This window comes from Tenebrio molitor, chromosome X (assembly GCF_963966145.1).
Source record: "Tenebrio molitor chromosome X, icTenMoli1.1, whole genome shotgun sequence".
Taxonomy (NCBI): domain Eukaryota; kingdom Metazoa; phylum Arthropoda; class Insecta; order Coleoptera; family Tenebrionidae; genus Tenebrio; species Tenebrio molitor.
The window spans coordinates 11274799-11302141 of record NC_091055.1 but is presented as its reverse complement, the minus strand read 5'-3'; the positions used below and the strand labels follow the sequence as shown (position 1 = coordinate 11302141).

Genomic DNA, 27343 nt, shown 5'->3' with positions numbered 1-27343 from the left:
GTTGCCATTATTGCGTGGAAGCTGTTTGATTCTTGAGGCATTCTTAATGCGATTATAAATCGATCCATTTCTGGACAAGGGATACCAATTGAATTAGGAGTGTGGCCACCGATCAAATCGGGCTAATTGAGAGATACGACCGACCCAAGAATGCGGTTGTAAGCTCATTATGGAAAGCTCTCGGTTGGTTTGTCGTGGAAACGTTCGTTAGGAAATTTTTGTGAATTTTGTGTCGGGTCTGGTCGGTATTCGGGCATTTGTTATGTGGAAGTGTTTGATTGACAGGGTATAAGGAAGGTTCGGTTGTAAGGGGATCAGGTCTGTCTCTGGCTCGTCTCCGGGCCTGACCGAATGATCCACGTTGACATTTAAATTTCCCCACGCTTTGAATGCATCGGAAACACAATAAAAAAGGCCAAAGTCGTCTTACCATATGACAGGGGATATAGGCGACGGGACGGAAATAATATGAAAATTTCGACTCAGGTGGATTGCGAGGTCGTTCCGATAATCGTGGGTCCGGAGCCGGAGCCCCCGGAAAGGTGAACGTTCGAGTCCGGATCCGAGCGGTGCAGACAAGACACCCTTGCCTCGCGATGCAACTCTCAAACGTGGAGTATTACATTACAAGATAGTCAAGCGAGAGAGGGGAAATGAGAAATGTGTACGAACCGAAATGCAACTGCCGCCGATCATCAAACCAACGTGGCAGAAAAATGAAAAGCTAAATCCGGTTATCATAGCAATTTCCACGGCGCTCCGTGGCGAAGTGAAGCAAATTCGTTCAGCGAGAAGGTACCTTTGCTCTGCACTCGAGCATTAAACCCGCGGGCGGCTGCCTAAGCCTTGACGCCTTTTTCAGGGTAGGATTCACCCCGCTCAGGCGAGTGCTCCTTACGAACGATCCCCGTTCGACAAGAATATCCCTGTTACCCACTCTTTGCTACTTAATTATTTTTTAACGTCGTTCTCGCACCTTTCCACACTTCTAACGAGACTAATGAGTTCGAGACACGACTTCTTCCAAAAACAGTCATTTATTTTTTTTTACTTAATTAATTTACGTAATCATTTTATTGGGGAATACCTTGACCCAGCGAGCACGATGAAATACGAAACTTCTGGTGATCTCTGACGATTTATAAAAGTGAAGGAGGTGCCATCTCCAGAAGCAAAACTCAGTGATAATTTGTGTTCATCCGAAAAATTGTTTGTCATAGATTTAGAACAAAAGCGTTGCTATTGTAACCATCAACAATTATTTTTGTACTGAAAAATCCTAACTCGAAGTAATGAAAATGCAAAAATGGTACAGTTTACGTCATTTTGCGACGAATTTTAAGAAAATCCTTTAAATATTCGGTGATTCTCGTTCCAGAAAAGTGCGTCACAACAATATTTTATAAATTCAGTTGTAATTCATTCTGTAATAAATTTTCAGCGACGTTTAAACTGTAAAATAAATATTTATTTTCATTAAACATTTTTTTTAAATGACAGGCGTTCAACATTTTGTTCCAATCGTTTAAAAATTTCCTTGTTCATATTTATTAATATTCCATCAGAGAATTAAAAATCTGAATAAACAAAATTTGAAACAATACAATAATTATGAAAGTAACGAGCGTTCAGAAATAATTTTGCAGGCAGTGCTTTTCTCTGTCTCTCTCATTTACAGCCTCAGGTCGTCTTTTTGGTTGGTACATTTTGACATTTCTTCTAGATACATATCTCACGTTTTCACGTCATCATTTTAATATAAATTAAACCATTAATTTAAATTGTCCCGTGGGTTAGTTGAGAACTGATTTCTGTAAAAACACAATTGGCACTTCTTGTTTGTTGAATGAACGTCTTTTGACATCTGTGACAACTACTCCGTACCTTAACGAAAACAAAAGCACCTGACCATACAATTTTTTAACACTCTTTATACCGGGTGAGTGAAGTTTTACCGCCCGAGCGAAAACACCCACTTCTAATCAATTTCAAATTCTCAAAAAATTCAGGAATGATTGTGTATCACTGTAGAACAGTCTGTAAAAATTTCAAAATTTTTAATGAAACAGGTAAAGATTTTGTTTTAATTCAATAACTGCTGCATTAATTTACATAATTTTTCAATGAGTGTCCTTTCAAACATGTAGGAAAAATTTGGTGTCATTGAAATCATGAAAACATCACCGGTTTTTTAAATAAATGGGATTTGATATTAAAGTGCAAAATTTAGCTATGCTATGATTTATTATTAAATTGGGCGGTCAGTTCCACAAAAAAAGTTGACGTAGATTGTTTATGGTACCCTTTAGGGACTTAAGAATTACTAGAAAAGTGGTCAACACATGTTTCCCAACAATGAGATATTTATTTATGACACTGCAGTTGTAAATCTTGGTCATTTTTCGCTCTTAATGTTAAAATTGTAATAATTCAAAAACGAATAATTATCTTTTGATGCGAATTTCATAAATGTGTTCTTTGAATTAATTGTGAATTATGTATGAGCGTGTACGAAAAAAAAATTTTTTTACTCAAAATCGATTTTTTTAATTTTATGACTCTGAATTAAGTGATAAGGGAAAATTGATTACACACATTTGAAGTCTTACATCAAGGGAATGTAACCCTAAAGTTTCGTAATTTTTACTAATTTTTTAATAGGTTTAATCGTGCGGTAAAACTTCACTCACCCGGTGTATAATAATATATCGGGTCTTTAAATTTTCCGTCAAAGTTGGCGTTGAAGAGTCGATTGTGAACACATCACTCGTCAGTTTGCAGATAAAAAACACAAACTACACAACAGCTGATCCGTGATCCGAAATCCTTGGTGCGTTCACAATCGATTCTTTAACGCCAACTTTGATGGGAAATTTAAATGAACACCCGATATTTAAAACATTCAGAGCTTTAATAATTAACAAGTGTATCTTTTATTAAAAATTGTTTTTTGCTTGGGAATCAGTATCTCAGGTATTTTTTTTATCTAACGCCACTTTGCTACTTTTCGCTCCTTTATTAAAATTTACATTATACAAGATACAAACCACAACAACAAAGAAAAAAATTCTATTAATTTACACCCACTGGGTCTGTAAGATATCTTTTTCCAGTTACAAAACAAATTGAATCCGTTATGCAATTTATTATCAGATTCTACTAATCGTAGTTTAACCAAAAAATATAACTATAATTTAGCATTGTTTTTTAATTCTTTAACTGATTTTTATATGTATATATTTTTTTTTAGTTTCAACGACATTACTGGATATTATAAATAATTTACGTAGATCTTGCATGTTTCTAAAAATGTATCATCAAGGGCGGCTATGAAAAACAAAAGCATGTGTCGCAACTTTATATTATGTACTACAAATAACCACAGACTAAAATTCACTTAACCTAACTTTGAATTTGCTAATTACAGTGATATTGGACTGTGCAGATGGAACGGTGGCACGGTCGAATATAGTAACACTGACTCATTCATATAGGAACCGTTTCAAACTAAAACAATTGTAAATAACTATTGTAGTGATATCTACAGTTACATTATTTAAGTTAAGCCATAACTTTTCAAATCTTTTATTTTTCACCAACGCTATTAACCAGAAACTTTTTAAAACATACGGAAGGTGTTATTAATACTTCATTACTTCAGAATTTAATAAGTTCCATGCTGTTACAGTTAGCTGTTTGTTTCAGATGTCAAACATTTATTTCCTGGAATTCATTCTCCATATTTCCAAAATTTTATTCACGCGTTGTTCAAGAAGGATTAAACTCATTTTCACTTAAACGGTTTTGAGGTCCAAATGAATCGAGAAGAAATCATCAACGCTAAATTTCTGTATTTTATTATAGAAAAAATAAATACAAACAACTAACAAACCGAAATGAATTTTTATGGGGTGCCTGCGATATGGTAACGAGCGTTCAAAAACGTTGCAGTCGAGTGGGTCTCTTCTTTCGTTGTAAGAAATAAGTCATACGACCAACGAACAAATCACTTTTTACATCTGTGACAGCAGCTATTTGACTACAAACATTTTTGAAAGCTCTGTATCCATTTATTCAAGGATAACAATTCTACCAGCACATCCTACAGGTACGTTGTAACCAAATAACCTAATTTTAACTGTTTTGTAATTTTTTAAACAATGACAGCGCTTCAAGAAAAAATGTGCTGTTACTAATTTTAATAAAGCTTCTAAAAAGTTAACGATCTGTCTACTTCAAAATTTCTTATGAGTAACTATTATATTAACCACTCAGTTGAATTTCAACTATGTATTATTTACATTGTTTACCATTCCAAATATTCCGTAAACACACTTTTATAAGCGTCTCACTCTTCTCACATAGAACCGGGGAAGCTCTTTGGAGCTTCACGCAGAATATTTTTCAAAAATTTCTAAAATCAGAGTAGTATCGCGCGTTTCAAATCCTGGGCTGAGTAGACGTTGAAAAAGGTAAACCGTTTAGAACAGTGTAAAGTTTGAATTTCCCGCCGTTTGACACGAATGACATTTATTTATGTTTAATCGAGACATGTTTGTTTTCAGCAAAGGGTGCCCTTATATATTTGCTTCGAGAATAGGAATCGTTAAATTATTCTTTTTAATCTAAAACATTGCAAAGAAAGAAAAAAGAAAACTTTTTTTGGCTCTAAATTTTAGGTTAGCTGTCAAGATGCTTCAATTAATCGCTGTAAAAAGCACAACAATTGACGGTTTTCAACGCCTTCCCAGCCCAGGATTTCATTTGAACACGCGATATCAACAACATTGCAATTTTTTGATTGGAGTCTTAAGACATGATTCAATCTGTAGTTTGAAATTGAAAAACTTGGTTTTTATCGTTCTCGGATTGGGGGTACAAAGCAAGCGACTAGGACCACAGAGCATCAAACTATTTGAAATGTTGCCAATATTTGACAGTAGGGATGCCGCACCATTCGGCAGTAAAAATTTAGCTAATCGGGTGAATTTGGGGGTCGGAGGGGACGCTCCCCCGCGCGGAATCGAGGTTTGGAAGTGTGCGTCGGTAGAGCTGGGGGCCCCTATGGCACATGTCACGGTCTAATCTGACCGCACACACCTATTCCGTAAGTTTAATTGGTTTAACACGTGTTCCTCTCATTGGGATTTAATATTCACCGCAGTTGCCGTCCCGACGCTCGCAGCGGCGCGATCATTTTAATAGGGAATTAGCCGGCATAACCGCTCTCATCAAATCAATTACGGCAAGATTTAACAACAAATATACAGTGAATTACGCCATTTTACAGCTGCGCTCGTTTTAAAGCCCCTTCCGTCGAAATTTAATCTCGTGACATCTACAACAAAGCAATACAATAAATTACCGATATAAAACAATATGAAAGCGCGCGGAATGCGTTAGTCTTTGCATTCCTTTCCCGGTGTCATCCCTCGCAGCCCAATTACGAGTGCCCGGCCGGCGGGGTGAGCGCGAACACCCCCGCATCTATCAGAGGACGCGACAGCTCTCCGGAATGATTTATCTCTTGTGTCACCTCGCCGCCACCGACGCGACATGCGTCATCGCCAAATAACCTATCGCTCTCTCAATTGAAATGCTGTAATTTTTAGCTATTTTCGATTGTTTAATAGTTCGCTGATTTATTTACTATATATTTAATAAATCCGGGATTGACACTTATTAAACGTCACCACCAAGCAACAAGTCATTTTCATTTATCAAACCGACCCTCGGACCCCCGCACCAAAGCGTTCACGTCAAACGGAACGTTTCCTTCTTCCTGGCGTTCTTATTGATGTTTATTCGACAATTACACACGAAGAAAGAGGAGACGCGACGGCCCTGATGTCACCGTTGCAGATTAAGATCGCGAAATCATAGCGTCGTCGTCGGTTAAATTTGTCGGCAGGCTGGATGGGGTAAACAATGTGAAAATTTGGGACAAGGCGCCGCCTCGGGGTGAACGTTTACCGATTATCTTCGCGCACCCCACACCAGAACGCACTTGTTGACAGCTGATACCGTACTTTGGATATGTTTAACATTCTTCGATCACTCTTTTGATAAAATCTCTAACATCTGTTACGAAATGATACATAATCTGTTCACCAAAATCGAAAATTATTAGCACAAAATACATGATCAAAAAGATATATTTTTCATCATTTTGTTTTCATTTTTATTTAGGTAAATTACCATTTTGTATTTTTATTTTGTATATTATAGGGTGCCGCAAAATTCTCGGAACAATTTAGCAATCTATCTCTTTTGTGGAAGATATGGACCTTTTTATTACACTAAATGTGGCAACATTTACAAACATTCCGTTTATCCCGATAATCTGCAAATGTTTCTTTTTTTTTGTTTGCATGGAAATAAGAAACAAAAATCAAGGCCATGTTACCGTATGTTATTTGAGGTAAAACCGACATAAAATCACTTCTTGGAAATGCTGGAATTGTTTTACCACTATCTAGTAAAAAACAAGTTGTCAAAGTCTTTTTTAATATTTAAAATAAATGAGATCAAAGCTGCACCTTTTGAGCCCCCATATCTACAAATCTAAAAGATATAGTTTACATATTTATTGTTTTTCTTATAATTTTCTAACATGAATTGACATTGCCCCATTGTGTTGTTCCGCGAATTTAAGGTACCCTGTATATAAAATAAATAAATTTAAAATTATTTCAAATCATTCCTATCCTTCGGTATTTTGAAAATATTTTTTTATCTGTACCGAGTGAGTCAATTTTTTTTGTGTTTAATTTTCATAAATATTAATAAAAATATTTTTTAAGAGTCTGATTGTAAGCTATCAGTGAATTTTGATTTTTGAATTGAAGGGTAAATTAAAAAATTTATGTGTTTGAATTACCTACACAGATAATTTTATCAATTTTGTAAAAAGACCTTTGTAAATAGGTTTATTTAAAATAAACATTACGATCACTCTCAGTTAAAATAAAATGAGATATGAAAAATTGAGAAATGATTTTGAATTTGTTTTCTAATTGTTGAAAATTATTAAAAATTCAAATTTTACTAAATATTACTAATGCAATTTACTTATTTTTACATCACTTTTGACTGTGGATAAATGGATACATTTTTTTTCAGAATTTGTATGTCCTTAGAAAGGCAAACAGACGATTCTTCCAAGAATTAAAAAAAAGGGGGTATATTTTTACTTAAAAATTAAAATTACCTTCAGATTATACAGAAATGAAGAATTACGGAACATTTCTAAAAATATATAGGTATAAAGAACTTTCGAGTGCAGCCGAGTTCCTGCCAGCGGTCAAAAATTTTGGAGTTTTGTAGCAAGTAGTGATCGATAAGGGATTAGCGGTGACGATAAGACTTATCTAGTAATTAGGAATTGAATTATATTGCCTTTCCTAAAATATTAAATTTAAGAATGTTTTGCTAATTATGTGGATGTCGTAGACAGACTTCTTGCAACCAAAGATTAAAACCCTCTCTTATTTGGTGTAGTGCAGGGGTAAATCCCACTTAATAATAGGTCCATTTCAAAGGAATTTTTTTTATTTAATTATTTCTTTAAAAGCGTCAGCACGGAAGTTAAACATTCTGAGTGAAAAAAGCAAACTTGTTGTGATGAATGATGCCAAATTTTGTCAAGCCAGAAAGTTAAGTCCGTATTTTATAAAGGTGTTTTTTAAATGTTAATACAAAAAAACTGGGTCATATGGAGATTCTAAAGAATCCAGAAAACCATTTTTTTAAATCTAAAACGGTAGGGAATTAGAGATAAACTAACCCTGTTCGATTCACATTCTACCCCACAGACGCAACAGTAGTAAACAATAATTTAATGCTATGAACAAAAATACAACAAAATTATTATTGTTACTTGACAATCCTAATTACGTTTTTATTACCTTTAATTCAGCAGCATAATATTATCTCGAAAACGAAAAGACTTTCATAGATATTTTTTTTTGTGTCCTACTCATCCTTACTTATTACCAGTCTTTTTTGTACTAGCATTTAAAGAAACACCCTGTATGTATTTGAAAAACCATTATTAAGTTTTCAAACTTTTACCTATGCAAAAATAAAGAGCATACACAATGATAGAAAAATTATTAGATCCAACATACAGAATAAACAAGATTCTTTACACAATCTGATTCAACGTTTTAAAAACGGACACATAAATAGATTACAATTTCCGATAACCTGGGGAGGAACTCGTCTGTTGATAAGAATTATGGAGGTAAAGAAGTGACCGCCAGGAGCAACTCGGATACGCCCCAGTTTTCAATATCTGCGTAGTTACAAAAAACTAATTATTTTATATCTACTAAAGTGCTTTTGTTGAACGTTACTTACATTGTCATATTACTTTTTATTACAAAATAAAGTTTTTTTCCGGCCTTATTTCTGTGGCGGTCGTGAAAAAGTAGGTAAGTCAAATAATTTCAAAAATGAGTTAACAATGTTTACACCTTAATAATAAATCATGCATAGGTATACTCTGTGGCAACTACCTGAGATCGAAAAAAAAGAGTTGGCCGTGACCAAAAATTTCAGTTGGCAATTTGTTAAGATTTCAATTATCACTTATCAGATGTCAGTCTTAAAAATTAGGTTAGTGACTTTGAAAACGCTGAAATCTTGATTTTCGTAAAGGTGTGAATTATGTGTGGACCTGTCGGTTGTAAAAGAATTTCCTCACCTAGTGCAATGAAACAATGGGATTTAAAACATAAGGTTACTCTTCACTTCATGTTTTCAAATGACCTTTGCAAAGTCGGGACATCAATTAAATTGCGCTTATCAGTAATTAGTTAATTACTTGCATTAATTCGGGAATTGTGCCAGGCCTGTTTTTGAACACGTTGTTTTTCAGGTATAGAAAAACGAAATAACCAAGGCAAGTTGTTGGTAAGTGCCTTGAAAGTCCGGAAACTTTTGTTGAAATTCCTCAAAAACTCGAGGTGTCGAATGAGACCATTCGCCGTTTTCGAGTCTTTCTCCATTTGTGAAATAACAGTGCACAATGAAAATGTTTTGCTCTAAAGTGAACATATTGTAATAACAAATTTTAATATGTAGTTGATAATTAATAATGACAGTTAGTATTGCAATGACATCTGATGACATTTGAATTAAATTTTTACGTGTTGCCAACTGAAGCGTATTAATCACGGCCCTCTCGATTTTTTTTATTTTTGATCGCACGGTAGGTACTTATGGAATAAATTCAGTAATTTCAAAACTAATCACGTTTCTCGGAAACGCTGAAACACGAAACAGGTCAATTTTTATTTCTCATAATGCTTATTTTAAGTTGCTTCACTTGTTGAGGACGTCATCCATTTTTGAGCTATGTCGTCACACTCATTTTTTTTAATGCAATGCAATAATTTTTGTTTTAGTTTTCGATAGTACTCTTAACGGCCTTTGTAACAAATCCTTCATTATATCTTTTTATAATACATAATATATACCTATGCAATTACATATGTATACAGGGTGATTCTGAAATAAGTTTGGAAAAAAAATGTGGAGTATCCTTGACACAAAATAATTCTGCGTAAATGACTTTTGGAGGTGAAATCAAAAGGATGGGAATTACCCTATATCCTTTGAATTTTCAACGCCTATGAATAGGGAAAATTTGTCTGAATTTGTTCACTTCAATTGTTACATCAACTCCACAATAAAATCGTAGGTGTAAGCACACTGCTTTGCAAATGTTTCTATGGAAATGATCGAGAGGAGTAAGGTTACGTTTGTGTCTGACGGGCACCTTTGATTATTATTGTTGCTAAACTACCAAGATAATCACGTAATCACCTTTTACTCAGCAGCGTACTAGCAATTTTGACCAAATTTTGAATTATTTGTATCTCGAAAACGAAAAAACTTTTATAAGAAATTTCTTTTGTATATGACTACTCATCATCACCAATTACCGGTTTTTTCCAAACTTATTTCAGAATCACCCTGTATTTATATTTTAAAAGAATGCGTATGATGTCACAGCTCTTAAGGAGAAGACGTCACAAATAGATGCAGTAATTTAAAACCAGCGCACTTTGAAACCTGTTTTAGCGTTTTACAAAAATATATGTAATTCGTTTTGAAATTACTGAATTTACTCTAAATATAAGATTCTCTACACAAAAGAAGAATTTCAAAATTTGATTTATTTATTAAAATAAAAACTTTATTACCAGCAAAAATCTTAACAAGAGAAAATGAGGTAAAAACTAAAAAATAAGAATAATACATAACTTCTAATAAGGATATTTTAAGTAAAACTAGAATGAAGCCAAATGTGAAATGGTTATTTTTATGGAGCTTATAAAAGCCTTTTAATTAAATTAAATTCTATGAAAAATTCTTTAATATACCTACCTATCTACCTACAAAAAACGGACAAAAGAGCCGAAATGAAATTTGTATCTAGAATTTTTCGAATAATGTTTTATGGAATTTAGAAATTCATACATTAGGTATGTCAAAGGCATATAATACATATTAAAAAAAAAGAATCCCAGTTATGGTAAAAGGTCAAATCGACACAAATACGCACGCAGGCAATTTGAATAAATGATAATTTACAGGAAAATGAAAAATGCCATCGACAGCGATATATAAATTATGGTTAAGAAAAAAATTTACGCTTTCGCTACAACGTTGCAACAATTCCTCATAAATAAATGACGTCGGCAAATACATATGTAAATTAGACAGCCAAAATGTACGATACGATAACAAAATGTCGGCTATTAAAATTCGCACGACTTTGTTTCTTCCAATCGTGAAGAGGGCAAGTCCAACCCTTGGGTCGTTCGTGAAGGTGCAAAAAATCCCAATCGATAGACCGTCACGCTACATAGAGTGCAAATTTAGTTGCATAATCGACAGGGTGGTTGCATCCGAGGTGGGCAATAATATGGTCGATACGGATCTTGGCCGTTGCCATAATATGTCATAAATGTTTTGCAAAATGCTCAGCTAGTTTTTAGTTGGTTATTTGAGCGGGGATAGAGGGCGTGTAGCGCAGTCCTTACGGCGTGGCCGCCGTAAACCACGCCTCTGCGATCGAACTCGCACCTGAACCATAACATTCAAGTGGCATTTGTTTAGTTCCTGTTTTTCCATTCCAACTTTTCTCTTCCTGTCGCAACCGGAGGAAAAAAATCCGCCAGGCGACATTTTTCCCGGTGTTAATTGCTCACCTGGCGCACCTGCAAGAAGTCGAAGGATCGTCGGGAAAGGTAAAGAACAGCCGAGATTGCCCCGAGTAATCTATCGCCCTGCAAAGGGGTCATCCGATTGTAATAATAGGGTAACGCTCAGTTTAGAGGGGAAATGAGACCAGAATATTTTATCTTGAATACATTATTCCAGGCGAGGGAATACGAGAAAAATATGGTATTAGTGACATAACTCAAGGAAGAATCTCCACAGGTGCAACATCTACATTTTAGATTGGCCTGTTTTCCAATTTGCTATTCATAAAGATGTTAAACCGCAAAGACGTCGCTTCATATTTTATACATCAGAGTACGTTCCCAATCACTCTAATATTGACACGACCTGTTTCTGACGTCACGCACTTAACCACACCCACATTTATTTAGTCTCGTATATTCATCTTAGAAGCAAATCGAGTGGACAGGACGGAAGTCTAAAAAGGACCAAGCTGTCACCGATATTGTGTACAATTTACTGTTTCATAATATGTCCTGGCGATATTAAAATTTCTCGTGATTGATGGAACTTAGACAACAAACGGTTACAGAATAGAAAGTGGGGAGCGCTCTCGGCAAACCTTTTATTGTTGCAGAACATTGTGCTATCTCGATGACATTTTTTACCCCGAACTGAAATTTATTAGGTTATTTTGTTCATCAGTTTGTTACCGGATTTTTTTCGTTTTTATTAAACTCTTTTCCAACCACTCCATCGCACGTACCTCCAGATCCACAAATCAAATTCGAAAACATTCCTCGACTCTTGCAGAAGAGGTTTTACGTCGGGCCATCGCCAACAAAGTATTTGTCCGTACCGCTAACTAAAAAATAAATAAAATTTGATTTCCTGGGGCCACTAAAGTGAACACTGAATTTTATTACGATGGCTTCTGTCGTAAAGCGTCGAAACGTTTCCATAAAATATCCTTAATTTTGTATTTACAGATTCGTTTGAATAATATCGCCTCGCGAGACAAACTAGCTGCATGTTGGTGCGGACGCGAGCGCAACTTTGTTTTTCGCAGTCGCGGATGCTTTGAAGTGTACTAAAATTAATTAATTATGAATGGTTTTGAACCGTTTGAATTTTGAGTGTGGCGGTTAGGCATATGAAATTCAAGCCCATTGATGCGGAATAACCCCTATAACGTGGTGTAATAATCTGGTGGAAATCGCATTCCTGTCCGATGATAAATACTAACTCTGGCAATATCTTCTTCCAAATAAAAGGTCCATTTTACAAATGTTATCACGGTAATATATTTATAGGTCGTAACAATCCCTGCTCCTTCTGTATCATTTCATTTCACTCATTCCAGTTACATTTTGTAAATTTATGTCCCCAAATATTAGGTCGTGTTTCTGACAGCGTGGTTTAGAAGGTATATTTCCGCTGCGGTTACGTCTGTCTTGCCAAAGCAATAACCGCCTTCTTACTTTCCTAAATAAATGTCAATGATTTAAACGGGATTATTATTGCGGCAGGGGCGCCCTCCGCTTTTTATTCTTCTCTTCACCTCAAATAACAAACCTACAAGCCAATTACTGTCAAAACTAACACAGAAAACATTTTCTCTGCGAGAAAGAGAGGGTTGAAATTACATTCGCACAAAAAATATGTAAAGTCAAAGCCTGCAGGATGCACCCTTTGCAGCATGACAACTTGTTAGCTTGTCGCCCTCACCCCAAAAAACTAAACTCGCCGATCCTTTTATTAAAAAATTACTCACATCCATATTTTCTAATCGAACAAATCAAAATATCCATTATTAATTACAATATCCCACAACTAATTGTTTAAACTTTGCTACAAATCATTTTTTATTTAACCAACGAGTCTCGACTCGAGTTTCGGTCATTATTCAATTTACAATAAATCAGAACCCCGTTCGTGTTTGATAAAAATATTCGTTATCCTGTTATAAAGAAAACTAAAATATTTGAATCGTTTGATTCATTTGCTATTAACGTAACTTTGTCAGTAATTTATCTCCTTTAATATAATTTCCTCGTTAGGTACAGTTATTTATGATTATATCTGACTTAATGATATCACAATTTATTCAGACTTGTAAATGAAAATAGACAGATGTGGTTTGACAGTAGGTATGTTGCTATTTAGCTATTTAATTCGCAAAATTAAAATGTACTAATTTCCTCTCGGTATTATACTCTTTTGTAATTTATTGTTGCTGTTAAATTCTTTCTAGAAATGACCCTCTAAACTCTGAAGTGTCAGTATAATAACTTCTATTTGCATCGATGTACAGAAACTAATTTTGTCATTTATACCAAACAAGAAATATCGGGCGCAGCCGAGTTCCTGCCGGCGGTTAGAAATTTTGTTAGTTAGTTAGTGAACGGTAAGCGATTAACGGTGGCGATAAGAATTATCAAGCAATTAGAAATTATATTGCCTTTCTTAAAATATTAAATTAAGATTTCTTGGTCATTATGTTTTTGTCACTGGCAGACTTCTTGGGACCAATGATCAAAACCCTCTCTTCTCTGGTAGAGTACGGGGGTAAATCCCACTTATAAATAAGTCCTTTCCAAAGTAAAATTTTTAGTCTAATTATTTCCTTAATTGCGTGAGCGTGGAAGTTAAACATATTCTGAGTGAAAAAGACAAACAACTAGTTGTAGCTACCTAATGATGCCCCCTTTTGTCAAGCCATCATTCTCATTTTAAAAGTATGTAATACATATTTATCCTTCTACTCCTATTTAGGTACATATTTGTAAAAATATTATTAAGTTTTCAAACTTTACCTATGCAAAAATAAAGAGCACACACAATGATAGAAAAATTGTTAGATCCAACATACAGAACAAACAATATTCTTTACGTCCTAATCTGATTGCACTTTTTTAAAAACGGACACATAAATAGACTAGAATTTGAAAATGCCGCATGTCATTATAATCTACACTTGTAAGTATTGTAAATAAAATTGTTTCTTTTCTCATCAGTATATTTATTGCCAATAATTCTTATTATGTATTAAAAAAAAAATAATTATAATCTGATCAGGCTAGCACTCCTGGAATAATCTCCGATAACCACGTCTATTTCATAAGGGTTATGCAGATAAGGAAATTAGGTACCCCAGCTTAAATAATTAGCTCTATGTTACTATTTCGCAAATTTTTATGTTTATAAGATTCGAATTTGGGGGGACAATTCATCATTAGATAAATGTATTGCCGAACAATAAATCACAAATTAAGATTTGTATAAAAATAATTGTGAATATTTTATTTACAAAATGTAGTAAAATGTGTCCTTATTATTTATGTAAAACATTCTATCCTCACACTCGGATTTTTTTGCTTTTAGAGCCTTAGTTCTTACAGAAACAACACTTACAAATTGCACGATTAAAACTCTTGCAAATAGGTAGTTAGGTATACCTATATATTTTTTCATATTCACTAGATTTTTAAATATTGGTTATAACACCACTGGCATCTCAAATTACAAAAAAAAAATGTAGAAAACGCAATGTGATATTTTCTGTTATCGGATTTTTTTTATTGACATGTGTTACGTAAAAACATGGATTTTGTGCATCAAAAGATCATTTTTCCTACTAGGACCAATTAATTTATCTTAACTTCAAGCAATCGAAAATCGCGCCTTTGTGTATCTCTATTGAAAGGGTTTAAGTGGCTTTTTTTGTAAGCGGACTTGAAACACTTCAAATCCAAGTATGTAGTTGAAATGTCCACAGGCGGCTCCACCGAGTCAAATGTAAGGTCATTTGAAGCATTTCTCATGATTTATTTATCAATAATTACACGAAATATTTAATAATTAAATTATCCCGATTAAAAAAAAGCCTCTAAAAAAGCGAAACAATGAAATTATTACCCAATATTTAACCGGTGCCACTGTGGTGTAACACGAGTGGCCCGTTGCATGGATGACAGAGATGTCAAAATCAAAAATAGCAAGATGGCCGTTCAACGTTAAAAAGTTAACTTTAGACTTTAGTAAACTTTACACTAATATTATTGAACCTTCAAGTACTAATAATATTGCAGCAAGAGAGCTACAAATCACTGGTGTCTTAAATTTTGAAAATTGTAACAAAACAAATAAAAGAGTTCATGTCCGATTTTTTTTTATGATCCGCTTGAAGTAAAATGGTATATGTATATCATTGAAAGTAGAAGGCCTTCTTGTGCTTCGCCTAGTTGCGACCTCGACTTCGGCTCAGTCTTCAATATCTGATGGGCTTAGCACAAAAAGACTCACTTCTACTCTTAATGATATAATTATAAATTAAACTTTTCATAGTTTATCTTAATTATTATTATTATTCCACACATTTTAATTAGAAAATGTTCTCAAAACATGCAATTTATCTAAAGCTAAACTAGCTGTAGATTTTTAGAATTTTTTCGCTTATATTAAATTATTTACCTCTGCAGAACACTTTTAAACTTCCTCATTAAGTCTATTACAAATATTTTTTCAACAAGGAATTAATTCAATTTTCAAACAATAACATCATCAACATTTTGAGACTGCAAATAATTGCAGAAATACAGTTTCCAACCTTCTTTCTAATAAAACAACAAATTCTTGTACATATATTAAGCAAATATTACTCACCTATGTAGGAACGTCCACCTTGTATGCGGTATACGATAAATATTTTCATTTAATTAATTTTACAATTCACAATATATTTTATCAAAATCTCCAACACGCTTATTATGAGTTATTTAAAAAAAAAGACTAACCAATCGGATATTTCGTGATTTGATTAAGTGTGGTCAATCTGGATTTTTAAAATTTTCAAATTCATTTATAAATTAGCGAAGAAGTCTTATAGAATTGTTTTACTTGTAAATAAGATTGAAGCAAAAATTAAGACGGCGTAATTAAGAAAAGAGTAATAGATTGAAGGGAGTAAATTGGGTGTTCTATGTTATGTAGGTCCTCGTGAAATAATCCTTGCTGAGATATCTTTACACGTTTTTAAACTGTAGAGTGACAAGGAGTCAGTCCCCTCGGTTTAATTTAATCAGCAGCTGAATGAGCTAAGTTTTCATTTATTTTTATACTTTGTGAGTTCTTTCTTATTGCTTGTGAAGCTGCAGTCGTATCTCCTCTTATCGTATTTAGTAATTCACCTTGCATTAATTTGTTGATTTTTCGGTGATCGCATCGGCCGTTGCGACCGTAGAAATTAAGAATTTGCTTCGGACACGTCACAAATATCTGGATTTATCGTCGGCAATTTATCAGATTCCCTGTGAAACAAAGGAGATCCCTACGTGAACCCTATTTAGATTTTCAGAGAGTTCGGCAAAGCGAGATAGTTTGAATTTAAAAGTACAAAGAGGGTCGAAGAATGCAGCGATATTTTAAAATGTTATCTGGATTGGAAGTATCGGACTGGTGCTACAATGTACGTAACATGTTGGGCTTAGATATACTTGTTAGCCTAGCTGCGAAGGCGGCGCAAGGCGGAGCTTGAGACGGCGGCCGAATGTGGAAGCGACGCCGCCGCCGGGACGTCCGACTGCAAAGACGCCCGTTCACTTTTCCGCTAAATTGCGCCAAAACAACGCCATTTTTGCGATGCCGCTCTGCACAAAGGGTGAATCACTCCAATTACAAAATGACACGTTCGGAAAAGCGCAACGCTCTGACACCGCCATCGATGCATCGGGGTCCAGACTCGACTGTCACGAACTGCACCGCGTATGAGTTCCCCCGTCTGAAAGCGTCCCCCATTTCATATCAACTTCATGTAATAACTTGTTAGCGTTTGTCACTTCTGCCGTTTTCGAGTTCGATGGAACTAATTTGTGTCGGGACGATTTACATCACGATGGGACACTTCTCCGAGAGGTCGGACTCCACCGAAGAAATCTTGTTTGCTCCGGAATTGGCTCAAGTGGAGGAGGAGGAGGAGGAGGAGGAGGTTATTACCCGACACGTCATCACCTAGATTATATTAAAGAATAGGTACGGGAGTAACCCTTGAACTGCTCTAAGCTCGGCAACGTATTTCGCGGAAAGCAATTTTCAGGTTAGTTCGCGGTTGACGATCTTCACACTATCTCTATCCTGTTCCTGTGCCAGGACCATACGGCCGTCTCCCTCCGTAGATTGGTGTAGATCGTAGCAATTTGCTGCAAAGTGGTCCGATAACACTAGGGCTCTGACATATGGCTACACATGCCGCTAAGAAGATACGATATAAACAAACACTTCTTTGCATATCTTATGTACCAGGGATAATAGGGCCGCCGGAGGGTAGCTCCGGGACCATTATGACATAATAGGGTATTGAGCGCCTTATTACGGCGTCCTTTAAGATGTATTACCTTTTTTGCGGCTTATTATTCGAAACATGTAAATGAACTGGATCTATTTGTGCCGAAATTATTTATGGTCGGCTCTCACGCTCCACTCCTTTCATACTAATAGACAAAACTCCAATCTACGAGAGAATCATTGAGTGGCGGCTCTCGTCGCAGCCTCCCTCGCTAATGCATCTCTAATTTGATTAGAAGAAATCGGAATGACCCGTTCCGGTTGAGTTGTCAGAAGGGACGATCAGACCGAGACACTCATACACGCGTTTAGTTTTTATGGCGGCATTTAGCGAGATCACATTCCGAACATTTCCACCACTTTATCCATTGTCACAAATCGCAGCTCGGTCCCCACAATTACCTAAGTATTTATTGTCTCAGACGCGACAATAGGAAAGGCCACATTTCAAAATAAAACCAGGTATTTGCGGTGCCAGGCTGAACGGCTTACCGCTGACTACCTATAAATTCGATGTGATTGGGCGATATGTCGAGCTACCATGGTCGAGGCTTGGACACTTATCGAGCTGACTACGCACAAAAGGCAACTCCTGAACGACATCGTCGATTATCCAAGACTCTTAACAAAACTACCGTTCGCCTATTAAAAATTATCTAACAAGAAATCTATTTAATGATACTAATTACAAAAAAAAAATATCTCACTCCGTTATACCAAATAGCTCACGTTCTATTTCATTAGTTGAAGCTTAAAAGAAAGCTTTTTCCAAGACCCGCAAATTGTCGTTAATAAAATTAAATCTATCCGTGATCACAGTGAAACCAAACCTTTTAAAAAGCTGTATTTATACATAATTTATTCTAGGCAGTACATTATTTTTGGAAAAATTAGAACGTGGGCGTTTTTTATTTTATTTGATACAAAAATGTTCTTGTCTTGAATACAATCAATCCGAATTTGAAAAATTTGCCTAGAGTGTACTTCAGAGTTCTGCTTCGAACCCATTTTTAAAAACTTAAATTACCGTTTCATACTAATGTTATTTCATAAAATATCATCAAGCGATGGATTCTAAACAACTACAAGTTGTGTGGAGTAAAATTAATTGGAGATAAAGAATCTTGGAAAAACTAAACCTATTATTTTTGCTACATACAGTAATAAAGCAAAGTTCAAGCTTTAATAGCTTTTAGGCATTACGTCTTTTATCCAGGTGTGTTCGCCTCCAAGTTAGAATCTGTGTACTACAAAATAACATAGATTGGATCATCAAATAAATAATAGAGATGTTCCAAAAAATAAAAAGTTAGCGAGTTAGTAGAGCCATTAGAAGAGAAGTAGAAGAAGTTTTGGATCTGGATATTAGAGTTTGGAGGATGAAGCTAGATCTGTAAATGAGTACCTCATGAAGACCATGATGGACAAATTGGGATCAGTATCGCTGAGGAACTTGCTCAAAAATTCATTAGATTTTGTCATTTCCAAAATTGGGAAAAATCAATTTTCAGCAGAGAATTTCTATCTGTACGTCCAAATTATTTCTCTTTTAGAAAATGAGTCCTTTCTGAGAGGATTCTCCTAAGAAGATTAGATGGAGGGATATGGACAGAATTTTTCTCCATGAGATTGTGGATTATCACTAGATCATCACCAAAGAAGAATAGGGGGTTCTGTTTCATCGAGGTTATGTAAAACCACATGTGGCGCCAAAAAAATTAAGAAGTTTGGATGCAAACTTTGGATGGCTCATTCTCATTTATATTCTTCAGATTTGATGCCATCAGATTAACATTTGTGTCGCAGTCTAGAGATTTGGAAAGAAACCAAACGAAACTAGTTCATGTCTGACAGAATAGCTTCTTTTAATTGCTAAGATAAAAAAATATAAAGTTGTGACGGCAAATTATAAAATAAGAAAAATATTTCTACAGCGTGTCTTAAAATTATCTTATTCCGAGTTCGGGGCTTAGTGGGGAACATCCTGTTGACCAAGTAAAAATGTTTTAAAAAAAATTGCTGTCACTTTGAACAAAATATCAAAGTTGCCAATATTTGTTCAAAAGTACCTGATTAATATTCTAGCTATGTTGTACTTCCCTTTTGAACAAAAATTGGAAAAATAAAACTTATTTTTTCGAGATAAAGCTGTTTTTTCAAGAAATGTCTTTTCATTTATATTTTAATATTTTACATAATCATCCTCACCATATTTCAAAATGAATGTCAACCATTTATATTTTTTATTTGAAGAAAACATGATGCAAAGTTTGAACCTTCGGTAATTGTTCACTTTAACTACTTCTGGAATTTTCGCGTTTTTTCTGGCTAGACAGCCTCAGAGGGTCCTCCTAGATCGTGTCCCACCATTGAAATCTTGTGCAAATGCCTTTTTTTAATCTCTTGTTGTATTTCAAGGTCGCGTCAAGGTCGCGCCAAGTCTTAGTATAACTAAAGGGTAAGGAAAATTTTCATTTGCACAAGGTTTGACTGATGGGAAACGATGTAGGAGGACGTCCTGAGGCTGTCTAGCCAGAAAAAACGCGGAAATTCCAGAAGTAGTTAAAGTGAACAATTACCGAACCTTCAGACCCATTAAAGACCCCCCCCCCTATATTTTTTTTTATTTTTTCTAGATTCCTGAGATTTTTCCCTACAAGACCCCCCGACTTGGAATACGTTAATTTTGCGACACCCTGTATATTGAAAAAACGTAGATTGTCGTTGAGTAAAATCGATCATTTTCGAAAACTTATATCAATCGATCTGTTATTGTGTTGGATAATAAAATGTACCGTCTAGAATTACGGAATAAATCAGTTTCGCATTAAAAATTCCATCGACACGTTTCTACTTAACTACCAAGTAATAAAAGGTTTTTCTTTTCCGCGTAGATATGTACAATGTGTCTGCACTTAAAATGACAATCTGATATTTTCGTTACCTGTAGAAGCCGGTAGGTTTGAACTTTTCAACGTTCGTAGAATTTCATATGGTTGAGCTACTCTACTTCTTCGCGTTGGAGATATCTAAAGAAGAAGAATCAGAAAAACTTATTCAGAATGTAATTTTGACCCCTTGCACGAATTTCAATACAACATTCACATTTTGATCTTTTGGTAATTTTCAATTTTCGCTAGTTTTCCAACTTACTTAAAAGGTAAAGTACCTGGTGAAGTTTTACGATTGTGCAAAAATTCTATTGCAAAGGATAACGAACATATCAGGCTGTTTTCGTTTTAAGTGCGACACATTGTAGATAGTTTTGAGTGTTCGTTTGCTCTATGTTTGTTTATCTTCATTTTCTTGTTAAAACACCTCGTAAAGTTTTACGATTGTGCAAAATTAAAATTCCTATTTCTATTGACAACGAAAATATCAGACTGTCTTCATCTTAAGTGCGACACACTGTAGACTGTTTTCAGTTTTTATCTGTTTTCTGTTTGTTTATCTTCATTTTGTTATTAATGCACTTCATGAATTTCTACGTCTGTGGAAAAATTCAAATATTCAATTCTATTTCTACAAACAACGAAAATATCAAGTTGTCTTCATAGTGCGACACAGTGTAGGTATACAGTGCCTTTTTTTTAACTCTGGCCATAGGGATTTACATGCTAAAAAGTTTAGGGTCTGTTAATGAGCTTTTTAGTAGGAATTTTTAAGTGAAATTTGGTAGAATATTAGATTAGTATTTTATAAATCAATTTTAGTTCGGCCCATCGTACAAAGCAAAATAATCACGGTGTAGAGCAAAAATAAGTTTATTAAATTTACTACGTGATTTGCCAAGTAGGCTGACGTAATGTAAACTCAACAAGCGTCAAACAGTAATCATTTTCAATGGATACCTTTTCAATAAAGAAATAAGTGAATGGGAGAGATTTTGAAAAATGTGCAGTTTTATTTCATAAACATAAAACATAGGAAATCATAATTACATCAAAATAAATAAAATTCTACTTCAACAATTTGAAACTACATACTTTAATTATTTTTGAATTTTCATTTCATAAATTGTTCAAACTGTCTTCAATAGGCTGTAAGTAAGACACTAAACTAACCAAGACGATCATAAAAATTTTGTCGAACATTTTGTAACTGTCTACGATTATAAAACCTTCTATAATGATAATGATAATGTAATAAGTTAAAAGTAGTTTTTTTAAATTAATTCCGTAATTATTTTATTCTGTAGTATAAAATAAACTGAAATTGATTTATAAAATACTAATCTAATATTCTGCAAAATCTCACTTAAAAATTCCTGCTAAAAAGCTTATTAACACGATCCAAAGTTTTTGTCATGTAAATCCCTATGGCCAGCGTTAAAAAAAAACACTATAGAATGTCTTTTAGTGTTCATTTGCTTTCTGTTTGTTTATCTTCATTTTGTTGTTAGTGCACTTCATGAAGTTCTGAGCGTGCAGAAGTATCAAGCTGTATTTATTTCAAGTGCCATACATTGTAGATTATTTTGAGTGTATATTTGCTTCCTGTTTGTTTATCTTCATTTTGTTGTCAGCGATAGAATAATTGTAATTGATGATCAGTGGAAGATTGTCGGTGGAATGGGAGTCGGGATCGCGTCAAAGGGTTAGTCGGGGAGCCAAGGAGGCATCCAAGATGGTGGTTTCCGGAAGCGTCCCGGTGAAGACATAGCGCGCGGGGCTTCCGAGGTAATAGGCATGTTAAGGCGGCAATGTCTGGGCAATTACCATATTTTAAACGGCAAGTGGCTCGGCGGGCGTTAATCCGGAGGACAGGTATTCCATTAGCGCCGAGTCTCACCCTTCCGCGTTATCTCCGTCGAGTTTTTCCAATTGTTGTTTAAAACGATATTTTAGAGTTGGGCGGCGGGGGTGACTTTTCGCCGCCTCGTCGCAGATGCTTCCTTTGAGCGACACCTTTTGATCGGTGAGCCGAGCCGATCCGCTCTCGAGCCGATGGTGTAAACGGCAAGGGGACAGCCACCGTAAAAAGTCTGATACTAACATAATTAAAGTACAAGCAGTGTAATTTTACTTAATTAAATTCCCTTCTTTGGGCGGACGACAGAACGAACGCCACACGGCAGGGAGACGATATGAACTTTTTCCACCCGATGAACATTAAAACTCGGCATTTAATTTCATCAGAGATCTAAGAGGAGATTTTTGACCATAAAAAGAAGAGACGGTGAGCTCGTTCCGAGCGTTGTCAGATCGTGATTCGGAGGGTTACGTCGAGCAGATGGACATTTACTCTTATCTCGTCTCCGCGAAAATAAAAACATAAAAGCGTGTCGGGGTGCGGATCCGGGGTGATTGACGACAACGAGAGTAATAATGGCATAATTACCGTGGTCGAAGAGGAAGCTGGTCTTGGCGAGGGCGTGGGCGGCGGGAGGGAGTCCTGGCACGGAGAACGCATAAGCGCCGCTGCTCCCGCCGAAGCCACCCCCGAACAAAGGTCCTACTGCAACAAAGGAACACATCAACGTGCAATCCAACCCGACGCACACAACACGCGATATTAAAAAGAACCGCCCCGAAGAGACCTCAAACGCTCTTCCAGACCGTCGACAAATCACACGGTCCTCCACATAAATCAATTAGACCGACCGGGCGGCATACCGGAGCCGAGGAGCTTCCTCTTGTATGTAAAGCAGGAAATCCACACCAGGACGGTGTCTTCCGCGGCCCAAGGAGCCGACGTCGAGCTCGTGACCGTGGAATCGATTCGCTTTTTTCATTTCCTACGGCGATGAGCCCGTTCCGCAAACAGTAGTGGGAAAATGTCGGCATTTTGAAAACAATTCAGACATAAATAAGTTGTCTGCAGCTTTTCGGTCTGCAGAATGCGGGATACACGTTGCCGCTTGTTGCTACACGTGAACACCGGTCGTTGATGTATAAGGAAATAAATTACCTCGACTTCGAAACATTAGCACTTTTCTTGGGCGCCTTTCAACACCGCAGGACCAACGACACGATCGCTGACTCCACACAATTCTCATTCTCAAAAAAAAAAACAACAAACAAACAATTATTACCAACACGTGTCCTCGCAATGAAGTATGTATTTTATTTCACCTTTGAGCCAAATTCAAATTTTAGCGTAATATCGATTTGAAAAGGTACAAGTACACAAAAAATTTAAAAAACCGTATCTTCAACTGACTAGAATAGCAACCCCAATTCAAATCTTGGAGTCTTGTCTCAATGTATTTATTTTTTTTTTATACAAAATAAAATTGTTGGCTATGCTATCCCAAACTATCTAATCTCTTCAGTTATACAATAATAATTTTTCCACTTTGGTATCATAAAGAGAATTTTGTGAAACTTCACAGAAATGCCACCATAACTCATGCTACACAAAAGTCCCTAGATTATTTCATAATTAGATGTTTGAGTTTTTATCAAATTAATGCGACCAAAGTAGAAAAAATAGTATATTACACTCATTTTATAAGACGCACTGTGACACTCGTTCTGTTGGAGCACTCCTCACTACGCTCGTCGTGCCCCAACCAACTCGTATCACAATCAAGGGTCTTATAAAACTCGTATAATAATGTACTATTATGAGTGTAAAAGAAAGGAAATTAATTCAAAAATTATAACTAAAGCTAGTGTGACACGATACTAAATTTCACAGAAAATTCTGTAAAAATGACAAAGACAGATTATGATCCTGATCGTTCATTAGTCCTGATCGAGGGTCTCTCCCATTTTATAACAAATTTTCTACAAAATTTAGCATCGTGTCATACAGCCTTTAGGAAGATTTTTTCTCTTCGTAAGGGTAGAATTGGAAAACAACATGCTAGAATTGTTACGTGTGAATAAGTCCAATGATATAAAGACCAAGAAGGGAAGAGGATGTCCAATTTTGACACTGAACTTGAGAAAAATGGTCCAAAAAAATAACCAATCGCTTCAGATTGGTAAATTTGAAACAACTGAAGCTTTAATAATTTTTCAAAATAGTTTTAAATATTCACTAGCAAAAGAATAAGAACCAATATGCCTAATAGATTTTCAAATATGTAATTACTTTTCGACTTCTTGGTTTCCTAACTTTGAATTTGCGAATGACAAAGCTACTGGCTTAGAAATGTTAGTAACGGTGACTCATTGCCGTAGGAACCATTCTCAAACCAAAATAATTTTTGAATTTTGCTGAAGCTGTCGAAGGACTTGGATGATCCAAGTTGATTCATACTCGTAAGTTTTCAAATCTTTTGATTCTGATAGCAGCTCTTGATCATTCATTTTTGTGGTACAAGCTGTGAAATGATTTCAAGTGTGATTCGTTATCGTTTAGAACTTTAGAACTTTTAGGAAATTCATAAGTATTTCTTGGAAAATAAAATAAAAATAAAAAATTTTCATATAATTTTCGTTTTAGTCTGCCTCAGGCTACAAATAAATAAAATTTTGTCAAGTGTTTAAAATTAGATCAACGAAATAAAAATGGCAAAGCCAAATTGACTGCTGAATGTTTCTTCTTTTTACTTTTAAAAATTTGATTGTGAAAGTCAGATCATCAAGAAGAAGATGGAACAATAAGAACCATCATTTGGAACTACAAAAATGGCAGCAGAACACAACTAATCTTTTTTTTTTTCAAAAAACAATTCAAATTTTACACATTCTACATTGTACAAATTTTAATAAATGCTAAATTAATTCATATTTCTGAAAGTTCCAAGTGTTTTATAAACTTATTTTTGAAAATTCTCCAATACATAATTTTATTTAGCGTTAGATAAAGGAGTTTGTCTTGAAAATGAGATTGTAATTTACATCCCAGTTAAAATACAGATTACATTTTTGTCACCATATTTTTCTATACCGTTAGGGTGTTTGCATTTACAAACATTTTAACAAATTTGAGAGAAAGTTCTTTTTCATTTTAGCCTGTGAGATTTTGAAAAATAATTCTAACCTCAAATTAAACAGAAAATTTGTATAGTATATAATTATAAATACCTATATACATAATGTATACAACGTGTTTCAACACAAAATACAATCGCTGGAGAGCTTTTCCACAAATGTGTGAAAAGAGGGAAATTTTAAAAAATTCAGGGGTGTCCAAACTAATTTTTATCAAAATATGATGTATTACACCTATATGTAGTCTGTTTTTTTTATCAAAGAACCATCAACACCGCAATTTACACCGAAAATAGAGCTGAAAAAACATTGTACACTTTTGCCCTATGGTGAAAAATCTCATCATATAAAAATTGAGATTATGTAGAGATATTAGTAATGCAGCATGTTAATAAAGTTAATAATGAATAACAACTAATTTGAGGTTTTAATAAATGTCTCACTTTACGAGGCCTTTTTAATAACATGTTCAAATTTTAAATGCGAGTTTGCGTACTTTCAAAGACATTTAAAATGACAGGCGTTGGCTGGTATAGCCAATAGATATCATTAAATTCCCTAAATTTAGTAAAATTTTATGATTGCACACCTAAATCAACAGGTCGTGGTTCTTTGATTAAAAAACAGACTGGTGAAACACGTCGTTGTATATGCATAATAAAAGTTGAAGAGTCGATTGTGAACGCACCACAGATTACAGATCACGGATCAGCTGTTTAAATCTAACTTCACTTTTTGCGTTGTTTCTGTTTTTACTCTGCAGATTGATTTCATAAATACATTTTCTTCAGATAATTTTCTATATGAAATACTTTTTGTTACCATAATAAAGAAACAAAAATGAGTGTGAAAATATGTAAACAAAACGTAGAGTATAAGAGAAAAAATACAATTTTTAATTCGATTTAGGATAAAAATCAAAATTTTAGACCAGTGGTTCTCAACCGGACGTTTGTAGGATACGAAGAAATGTTTGTCTTTATTTGTCGAAGTTTATTATAAATAATACGTGTTTTTAAAATAAAAAAATCATTGCCATATTTAGTACAGAAGATGAGTTACAAATTCAGAAAGTTTGAGAACCAATATTTTAAAACAGTAAAATTAAAATAAACTTTAAAAAAAGAAATAATGTAAAGTAGAAAGAAAAAAATTGACGATTCATTTATGTTCCTAGTGTTTGGATATTATGTAATAGTTATTTATGCTCTAAATTGGGCTTTTCTAATTGCCCGAGGGACAAGATTAAAACACGAGCGTAGCGACGATTTTAAGGCAATTAGAAAAGCCCAATTTACCCAGAAACGAGTTGCATACAAAATTTTATTGTTTAAAACGACGTCCCTGAAGCTTCCAAATCTTTTAAAAATGGTTTCGCATTTGCTTTTGACAGTTTTGACAAATTTTTCAAGACCTGTCAGAAATGTGACGTTGAACGTGTCTAGGGCAACGGTTCGTTATCTGCTCATTTTGCTTTAGGGCAGTTAAGAGGCAATTTACAAAGGAGAAAAATGAATATTTATGACAGTTGAAAACAATAAAATAATTTTATATTTGGTTCATTAAATTGTAAAAACGTAATAGATGTGTACAAAATGTTTGAAAAACATTGTGTTGTACATTCAGTAAAATATTGTTAGTGACTTAACCATAATTATTATGTATTTACTATGAAATATTTCCGCAGATAAATATTTATTACTTAGTAGCAGGTCGTTACAGATTTAATTAAAAGAACAGACCAACAACAAAACATTTATATTCAGAAATGATGCAAGCGCCACTAACGTATGTACTTAATTTTCATCGTCAATAACAATTTTTAAAAATGAAATTGTACGAAGTATCCGCAGAATCTCATTAGCAGTTTAGCAAACAATTGTCTCTTAAAACAAGATAAATGTAAAAAAATTTACAAA

The 27343-nt window shown here is 34.7% G+C and overlaps 1 protein-coding gene across 3 annotated transcripts in view; it reads right to left on the bottom strand.

The window, feature by feature from the left end:
• LOC138139899 (E3 ubiquitin-protein ligase Rnf220-like) overlaps positions 1–27343 on the bottom strand; it is a 75252-nt gene that overhangs the window by 18898 nt on the left and 29011 nt on the right. Inside the window, exon 4 of one of the 3 annotated variants that reach the window (XM_069060479.1) lies at positions 22879–22995. The exons of 1 other annotated variant lie outside the window; for it this stretch is intronic. In XM_069060479.1, coding sequence (XP_068916580.1) covers positions 22879–22995 — 117 coding nt within the window. The remainder of the gene's footprint in view (positions 1–22878; positions 22996–27343) is intronic. One more of the 3 variants, XM_069060480.1, reaches the window with a different exon arrangement.